At 53.3% G+C, this 8,971-nt stretch overlaps 1 protein-coding gene across 1 annotated transcript in view; it reads left to right on the top strand.

The window, feature by feature from the left end:
- Positions 1-7,651, top strand: part of LOC101358658 (protein sidekick-2) — a 173,934-nt gene extending 166,283 nt beyond the window's left edge. The window contains exon 45 of the mRNA XM_023729433.1: positions 7,298-7,651. Coding sequence (XP_023585201.1) covers positions 7,298-7,651 — 354 coding nt within the window. The remainder of the gene's footprint in view (positions 1-7,297) is intronic.
- The last annotated feature ends 1,320 nt before the right edge of the window (positions 7,652-8,971 follow it).

Consider the following 8,971-nt stretch of genomic DNA (forward strand, 5'->3'; position numbering starts at 1 on the left):
GGGAATCCCCTCTTAGCCTGTTGGTCTGATTTGTTCAGAAGGAGCCCATCACTTTAATACTGTTTCCATAGCAACTTGGAGCCCATCACTCCTGTGGAGAAGGCAGAGATAGAGAAGGTATTGCACATTCTGAAGGGTAGTTGTCACAGCAGAATGCCCAAGGGCCCTCTCAGGGACAGTTGACCACAGCCCTGGCCCTGGGACCCTGCCTGTAAGGTTTGGGGTGGTTCGTGGTTTGGCTTGGGGATTGAGTTGGGTTGGGTTGAGTTTATTTACTCTGAAAGCTAAGTTCCATGAAGGCAGGGACGTTGGACAGTTTTGATGACTGCTGTATCCCCAGAACCTAGTACATGGACACTCTACAGATATTTGTTGAAAGAATGAAAGGGTCATTGGGGAAGCTAATCAACCTGAACAGACTGAAGACTAAGAGAAGCTGTGATTCATGGTTGTGAAGTCCTTTTCCTTTTTGTCCAACACCAAAGCTCACACGTTTAGAGAAGTCTGGCCCCTTCGAAGTAACGATGATAACCACACCCTCCCCACCAGGAGCTGCAGATAACATCATGTCTTCACAGCACCCCTCTGGGACAGGCATCAGTGCTGTCTTTTCTGTACAGATGAGGAAGCTGAGGCTCAGGGAGGTTAAGTTGCCCCAGGTACAACAGCCAGAAAGTACCCGCCTGGATTCCGACTCCCAAGTTTCAGAGCCAGATCCTGAACTCGGGTGTCTAACCACAGAGATGGGCTCGACCCCTCTATTCTACTGCAGCTCAAGCTGGGAAACCCCACCCACAGCCTGCAGATCTTTCTAGAAAGGCCTTCGGAACCCGCAAATGAGACACTCAAGAAGACCAAACACACTTCACTTCTCCAGCTTGATGCACTTGGCAACATATACTATGGCCTTGTTTTTTTTCTCTTTTTAAACTCAAGCCAGTCCTCCAAGAACAAAGACAAGCTACCAATGAATGCACTCCAAGGAAAGTGCTAGAAGCACTAAAGAGTTCCCAAGCAGCTTTGGACAATGGGATCAATGGGATGATTGTCCCGTGTCCTCAGAGGGCTGCTTTGAAGGCAGACGTGCTTATTCAAAAAGTAGCACATTGTTCTAGTTAAATACACGGGCCTTGGAGCCAGCAGTCCTGGGTTTGAATCTCAGCTCTGCCCCATAGTGGCTCTCTGATGGGGGGAGTCCTTCGGGCTCTCTGGGCTTCCCAGCCCTTCATCTACGTAATGCAAACCAAACCCAAACCCACTGCCATAGAGTGGATTCCAACTCGTAGCAACCCCATAGGGTTTCCAAGGCTATAAATCTCTACCGAAGCAGACTGCCACATCTTTCTCCACTGACCTTTTGGTTAGCAGCCCACCGCTTTAACCACTGCACGACCAGGGGTCCCCACACAATGCAGGTAGTAGAGTTTATCTCAAAGGGGTGTTGTAAGGAGTAAATTAAATGTGCTCCCACCTCCCCGGAGTCAGGGATCAGAGTGGTATTCGTGCCTTAGCGGCTAGTGAGGCCTGGGTGTCACCGTCTGCGGAGGACAGAGGAAGAGGCAGACAGTAGCTTCTCCTTGACACTTATTCTTTGAGCCCATACTCTGACCCGTGCCAGGGACAGAGGTGACCAGGACATGGCCCTGCTCCCAGGAGTTCCCGTGGGCTGGAGGGGACGGACTCGGAGCCAGAGCAGCTGGCATCTCTTTGATGCCCTTGTTATAAACGCAGATGAGTAAACCCTGCTGCTACTCACTCGCCCGTATGAGACACAGCTCCACAAATCAGTGTTGTGAATTTCGGGCATCCACCCTGTGCCTTTCAACGTGGGCCTTACAGTAAATGCTGCTGCTAGCTTTCCTGCTATGACATTTGTCCCTTTGGATCAGCAGCCACACAGGCCTGGGTCCCCTGGTTTCAACTGCTCAAGAGAAAATGACTGCCTGTCTTTTTGAGGTGCCCCCACCCCAGATCTTCTAAGTGAATTTTGCATCTGCCGCCTGGCTTATGTTCTAAGTCAGACCACCCAAAACTCACTCGCCGGAAAATCTGCCCAGCTGTTTTCCTGTGACATGGTAAGAAACAAAAAGTCAATCTTACTTATAAACAAACACATAGGATATGACGTGAGAGAGGACGTAATAGGGCTGTGGGTGCCTGGCTGGAGATGCACACAGGAGGGAGGGGCTCCCTCTTGCTGAGAGGGCCCAAGGCGGGGAGTCGGGGGTTCCAGACAGAGGTAAGGGCCCACTCAAACGCTGGAGGTTTAAAGAGCCTGTGGCTTGTTTGATGGAGCTTCTGAAAATGCGGTACGGTTGCATCCCAACGTCATTTTCAAAGTACAAGTCCAAGTTTGCTAGGAAAAAGTATTTATTTACCGCACAAATCTCAGTAGCAAAGAAATTCCATGCCACCAGGCACACATTGTCTAATCGATAGTTCTTTGTGATAGCAGGGATGGCCCTTTTAAGTCCATTATAATGGAATTAAGCCTGTATTAAAAAGTAAGAAGAAAATAAACAGGACAGATCAGAGTTTACGAAATTTTACTGAGCTGTCAATTACAATAGCAAACACTTACTGAGCCCTTGCTGGGAGAACAACCAAACCAAACCCGTTGCTGTCAGCTGTCAAGTCAATTCCAACTCATAGCTCTCGTATAGGACGGGGGTAGAACTGCCCCATAAGGTTTCCAAGGAGAGGCTGCTGGATTCCAACTGCTACCTTTTGTTTAGCAGCTGAGCTCTTAACCACTGCGCCACCAGGGCTCCCAGGAACCACTTAATCCTCCCATTCCTAGGAGTCCCTGGGTGGTGCAAACAGTTAACACACCTGGCTGCAAACCAAAAGGTGATAGATAGGCTGGAGTCCACCCAGAGGCACCTCAGAAGAAAGGCCTGGTGATCTACTTCTGAAGATCAGCCATGGCAAGCACGATGGAGCACAGTTCTCCTCTGATGCACGCGGGGTCACCATGAGTCGGAGTCGGCAACTGGTTATCCTGGGAGCTCACCTGTGGGGCAGTGGTTGTGGAATGGCCCTTTTCAGAAAACGACGACAAGATAGAGTGAGGTTACGCTAGTGCTCGTCAGGGAGAGCCCTGACACGGAGCCCAGCCCCCGTCCTACACCTGCCCCTACACGCTTACACCTGGGGGCCTCCTGGGGGGAGTAGGCGCTGGTTTTGCTGTCTGTGGAACTCCATCATTCCTTTCTTGCTGCATTCATTCAGCACTACTGGCGAAGAACAGAAAAGCAAAAGGGCGTCTGTTGCCCCCTCTTTGTTTTCGTCTTTACTCCCGGGTCCTCCTCCCGCTGGCCCCCTCCCCTTTCCGATCACCAGGCTGGAGTCTGAGCTCCCCTGCTGCAGACCCCCGATAATTGTTGAGTGAGTGGCTTTGAGGGGCTGTTAAGAGTCTGGGGAGCAGGAGCAGCTGCCTGATGGCTTGGGGGCCTGCAGGCCTGCTGTGAAAGGCCCCCTTTGTGCGGGCCAGTTACAGGGAAGCTGCATTCAATTACCGAGGGCCGCTCGAGAGTTGAAAGCTGGAATAGGGCCCCTGGTCTCCCCTCGCTTGCTTTCTTCTCTTCTCACCCCACCCCCACCTCGAAAAGAAACAGATGTTCGTGGAGATGGAGGCGGGCACAGCCGTGGCTGAGGCAGAGACCCCCTCCTTGGGCTTTGGAGCGCGGGGGAGGGGGCAGACCAGACGCCTCCCGCCCTGCCCCTCGCAAGGGCAAGGCGCTGGCTTTATGTGACTCCCAGCTCTGCCTTTCTTGCTTGCCCCTCCCCATCGCTGTATGAGATGCTGCCCACAGAATACGTGGCACGAGCGGTAGGTGCCCAGCAAATGGTAGCTTGTGGGGTGGTGAGGATCTGGACTAATGGGCTTTGGGATCTGGGCCCCCAGGAGGGCTGAGAGGCCTGCTCCCAACCTGCCCCCAAACTAGTCACACCCTCCGCCCCAGCCTGTGTGTGTATGTGTGGAGGGTGATGGGGGCGTCCATTTGAACTTTCTTCTCCCTTCCCAGCTGCCAAGCACTGAGCCAGCCTCCCTCCTTCCTGGCCCCCCTCATGCCCCCCCCAGTCTCCCAGGGCTCTTTGAGGCCTCCCCCTCCATCTCTGTCCCTCCCTGCAAGGCCAAGGCCCACCTTCCGACTCACCCTAACACTGCCTTTCACAGCGCTCTCATACCTAGCTCGTTCTACCCTGTGAGGTGCAGGGGCAGGGCATGGCCCCATTTTACAGACAAGGATACTGAGGCTGAGGGAGGGTAAGGCCCAGAGTTGGAACTTGAACTCAGTTCTTGCCCCCTTCACCAGCCCACAGCCACCTCTGACCCTAAGACTCATCATCTCTGGGCTGGGCCCCCCTGTGATCTCAGGGTCCTCTCCAAGGCAGGGGGCTTGGAGCTAGCTGCAGTTCTGGACCCTCTGGGGACGATGTTAGGTTCTTGGTGCCGAGCTAGAGTGGACCCCTCACACCGCTGTTCTCCAGCAGCCACAGAAAGCAGCTGCTCAAGCCAATTAGAGGAGGCTTACAGAGAGACCCAGCCTGTCGGGGAAACTGGGACACCCCCCTTTTTTCATCTCTCCCCCTCACTGCTCCTGGACAGAGGGACTCTGCCCCCCCCCCTCATGTCACCCACACAGCTCACTCAGACCTTGCCTGCCCTGGGCCAGCCCCACCTCAGCCCCGAGCATCAGGTGTCCAACCCTCCACCCAGCCCCCTCCCTACCCTTGGCATATGGTGTCTCCGCCAGGATCCCCCTTTGTTCCCTCCCGGCAGCTGGGCAGCAGGCAAAGAAGGGGGTTTGTATTGTGCTGTGTTCCATCATGGGGAGGCAGGCGGGGGCGGGCAGTGGGCGGGACAGAGCTTTCCCTTGGTCCTGAGCAGCACTAGAAGATTGAGGTCCTGGGGGGGTGGGCTTGCTGGGGGAGGTGGTGGGTGGTGAGGGGAGTGGCTGGGATGGTGCGGGGTAAGGAGAGGCGGGGAGGGACCAGAGAACCTAAATTAGCAGATTGGCTGCTGGGGCGGGCTATTTAATCCACACTGGAAGCACGGGGTTCTCATTAGCACCTTGTGACCCCCAGCCTTCGTGGGCTTTAGAGAATCACCCCGCTCTGGGTTCAGGCCTCAACTCAGTCATTTGCTTGGGCAAAACCTTCACTTTCTCTGCGCTTGTTTTCTCGTCTGCAAGCTGGGAATGACAGTAGTAGCTACAGCACTGTGATGTGAAAATTAAATACAGTGATGGCAGTAAAACTTCGCCGTCTGGCTGGGTGCTTGGGTGGCTGGTATCGCTACAGTTCTCTAAATCGTAGCTGTTTTTTCTTGAGGGTCTAGGTGGTATAAAGCACTTGGAGTTCCTGAGAACAAGTTGCACATGACGTTTCCCATAGCTGGGACCCTTTGGGCCAAGTCAGTTCCCCATTTTCTCTACCCGTAAAGCAGGACACAAGGAGCGCTCGGCTACTAACCAAAGGTTGGTGGTTCAAGCCCACCCAGCAGCTCCAAGGCAGAAAGACCTGGCACTCTGCTCCTGTAACGATTCCAGCCTAGAACACCCTGTGGGGCAGCTCTACTCTGTCACATGGGGTCGCTGTGAGTCGAAAATCGACTCAACAGCACCTAACAATAGCAACAAAAGCAAGACACAGCTGATAGTCCCCAGCTCAGTTTGTACTGGGGTAGTTGGAGATTCTTGCCGCAGCTTTTTGCTGAAGTGTGTATTACTCAGGTTGGGATAATCAGTTTATTGTCCCTGAGCATGTGTTAGCTGGAGGAGGGGTGAGGGGGCAGCGTGAGGTCTTCAGAGCTGCATTTCTTTGCGAGTGTACTAAAATCAGCGTGCCTCTCTTCCAGAGAGTTCCAAGAGCCTTCCCATCTGTTGTCTTATTCCTTCTCAAGACATTCCTGAGAGCTTGGAGGGCAGAAGGGGGGAGAACCGCATGATATTTTTAGCTCCACGCTTCAGATCCCAGCCCTGTTTTGCAAGACACCCTAGATTGACTATTGTCTCTACTGATTTCCCCAATAAGCAGACGAAGTGTGCGCCAGAGCATCCCAAAATGTTAAGAATCATTTGGTATTTCATATTTCCAAAACAGCTTCAAAGTAGGCATCATATGAAAATTCAGACTTTTGTTGGGTTTTTTGAGTTGGGTTTTTCTCACACTTATTATTTAATTTGCAATTGTCTTTATGTTGCACTTACTCTTTTTAAGTGTGGTAAATAGCTAGGTCACAAACATTTGTTATTTCAGCCATCTTCACAGGTACAGTTCACTGACCTGAAATACATCATGTTCAGCCATCACCATTAACCATTCCCAGTTGTTTCCGTCACCCTTAGCAGAAGCTTGGAGCCCTAGTGGCTCAGTGGTGAAAAGCTCAGCTGCTAACCAAGAGGTCAGCAGTTCAAATCCACCAGCCGCTCCTTGGAAACCCTATGGGGCAGTTCTGCTCTGTCCTACAGGGTCGCTATGAGTCGGAATCAACTCAGTGGTAACTAGTTTTGGGGTTTTTTTATTTGTTTGTTTTGTTTTTTTGTTTTAGCAGAAGCTCAGCATCCCCTATTGGCTTTTTTTTTGTAAAATAATTTATTTGTTATTGTTGAGAATATACAAAGCAAAACATACACCAATTCAACAGTTTCTACATGTCCAATTTGTGCTTTTTAACTTAGTATTGCTTTTGTTTTGGACTACACTGGAGTGGGCATCAGCATTGTTTTGGCATCCGGAGCCTCTGAGGGTCGACGTCTGGCTCTGGCTTTGTGCTCAGTCACGCGGTAAACCAGAGGCTCGACCAAGATGAGAACCTGGGTCTTCTGCATCTTCACATGAGTGTCTCCCGGCTCTGTGTCAGGCACTCTACAGTTGTTGTTGTCCTTAGGTGCCACTGAGTCCATTTTCGACTCATAGCGACCGCATGTGGCAGAGCAGAACTGCCCCATACGTTTCCTAGGCTGTAATCTTTATGGGAGCAGATTGCCAGGTCTTTCTTCCTCAGGGCAGCTGGGTAGAATCGAACCACTGACCTTTCGGTTAACAACTGAGCACTTAACCATTGTACCAAGGCTCCTTAGGCACTATACTAGACACGTCATATCCACAACCAGAAAGTGGGTATAAGAAGGCATTGCACCCACGTGGCAGGAAGGGCCCTGAGTGCCCAGCTATCCAGGGCTTAGAAGTGGCCCAGCCAGGACTCAGCCCCACGCTGTGTGCCTTCCGGCCTCCATCCTGAATAACCTGTTGTCACCTCCACTGACACCCTGATCCTCTGTCCTCCCAGGGAAGCGACAGCGAGTATGAAGCGGACCCGAACCACCAGAAGGCCCACTCCTTTGTCAACCACTACATCAGCGACCCCACCTACTATAACTCCTGGCGGCGGCAGCAGAAAGGCATCTCCCGGGCCCAAGCGTACAGCTACACGGAGAGCGACTCAGGCGAGCCGGACCACACCACCCTTGCCAACAGCAACAGCACCCAGCAGGGCAGTCTCTTCCGGCCCAAGGCCAGTCGGACTCCAACGCCCCAGAACCCCCCTAACCCCCCGAGTCAGCAGAGCACCCTCTACCGACCCCCCAGCAGCCTCGCCCCTGGCTCCCGGGCCCCTATAGCAGGATTTTCTTCATTCGTGTGACATTGGAAGAGGAAAAAGAAAGAGAAACGGTACCAAACTCCCCTCCGCCCCTCCGCCCCACACCGCCTGCCAGAAAACAAAAACACCAAGAAACCAGGTCAGCTGTTCACCTCCCAAATTTATTTTTCCAGCGATTCCAGGGCCAGCAAAGCCAGTATTGAGAAGGACGGAGCAGAGAAACGTGGCTGGGAAGGGTGTGTGGCTGACAAGCGGTCTACTTGAGGATTGTAGGGTTCGCTGCTGCTTTGGGAACTGCGCCGGGGTAGGAAGCTTGCTACGGAGTGGGTGGGGCCCCTGCAGAGAAGGCCAAGGACTGGGTGGCTGTAGGCAGGCCTGGCTGAGGGAGGAAGAAGCTTCTGGAAGTCCAGCCAGCTGCCCTTTCTAGCAGGTGTGTGGAGTTCTGAGCCCACAGCTGAAGCTACTCAGTAAGGTTGGGCAGCCAAAGCTCCCGCTTCTCTCTGCACCTTCCCTGCTCCACCCGCTCACTGGTGCCCTTATTGGCTTCGCCCTCCCCTGCCCTACCCTCTCAACCTCCCTTGCTCACCTCCCTCAGTTTTTGGCTCAGCTTCTCCGCCCAGCGTTTGGTTCATTTAGAAAAAGGAAAAACCGAAGTGTGAGAACTAGCTTTGCTCCTAGTCTATTTTTTTATTGTGAAACCAAGAAAAAGAACCTCCAGGGTGCGGGAGAGCACCCCGCAACGGAGCCTGCCCACAGTTGAATTCACCTTCCTGAGCACAGACCGGGGAGATGCAGTCTGAGGCATGGGGGGTCTATGGCGAGTGGACTGGGGCAGAATGGGGGTCATTGCGGGATGGTCAGAATGCAGCTTTGACTTTTTCTTCCACTCCAGGGACCCTGTGCCCCCTCTTTCCAGGAGGAGGGAAATGGCACTGCTAGAACCAGAACCAGCTTGCTGGGGTTGGGGAGCCAAGCAGGGGTGAGGGCTCACCACCTGGGCAGATAGACACCCACCCTGCCCTAGGTAGACACCTTCCTCCTGTGTGCAGTGGGCCAGCTGGGGTGCCCGGGGGCCCAGACAGTCCAGGGAACGGCATGGAAAGGCTCACATGCACACACACCTGGGCACACACAGTCCCCGTGCGCATGCAAGGAGAAGGGTCTAGAGATCCTCTCCAGAAGAAATCATGTCAGGACCTCCCAGCCAGACAGCACAGTCCCATTCAGATCTGTGTCCTCATGCTCTCAGCCCCCAGGTCTGCATGTCTAAAACACCCTCTGCCTCCTAAGCACAGTGGCAGAGGAGTGCCGCAAAATCTTGATCCAGAGCCTGGAGCACCCAGAGTTTTCCTCATCTGCCCA

The sequence above is a fragment of the Trichechus manatus genome, unplaced genomic scaffold, assembly GCF_000243295.1.
Source record: "Trichechus manatus latirostris isolate Lorelei unplaced genomic scaffold, TriManLat1.0 scaffold00028, whole genome shotgun sequence".
Taxonomy (NCBI): domain Eukaryota; kingdom Metazoa; phylum Chordata; class Mammalia; order Sirenia; family Trichechidae; genus Trichechus; species Trichechus manatus.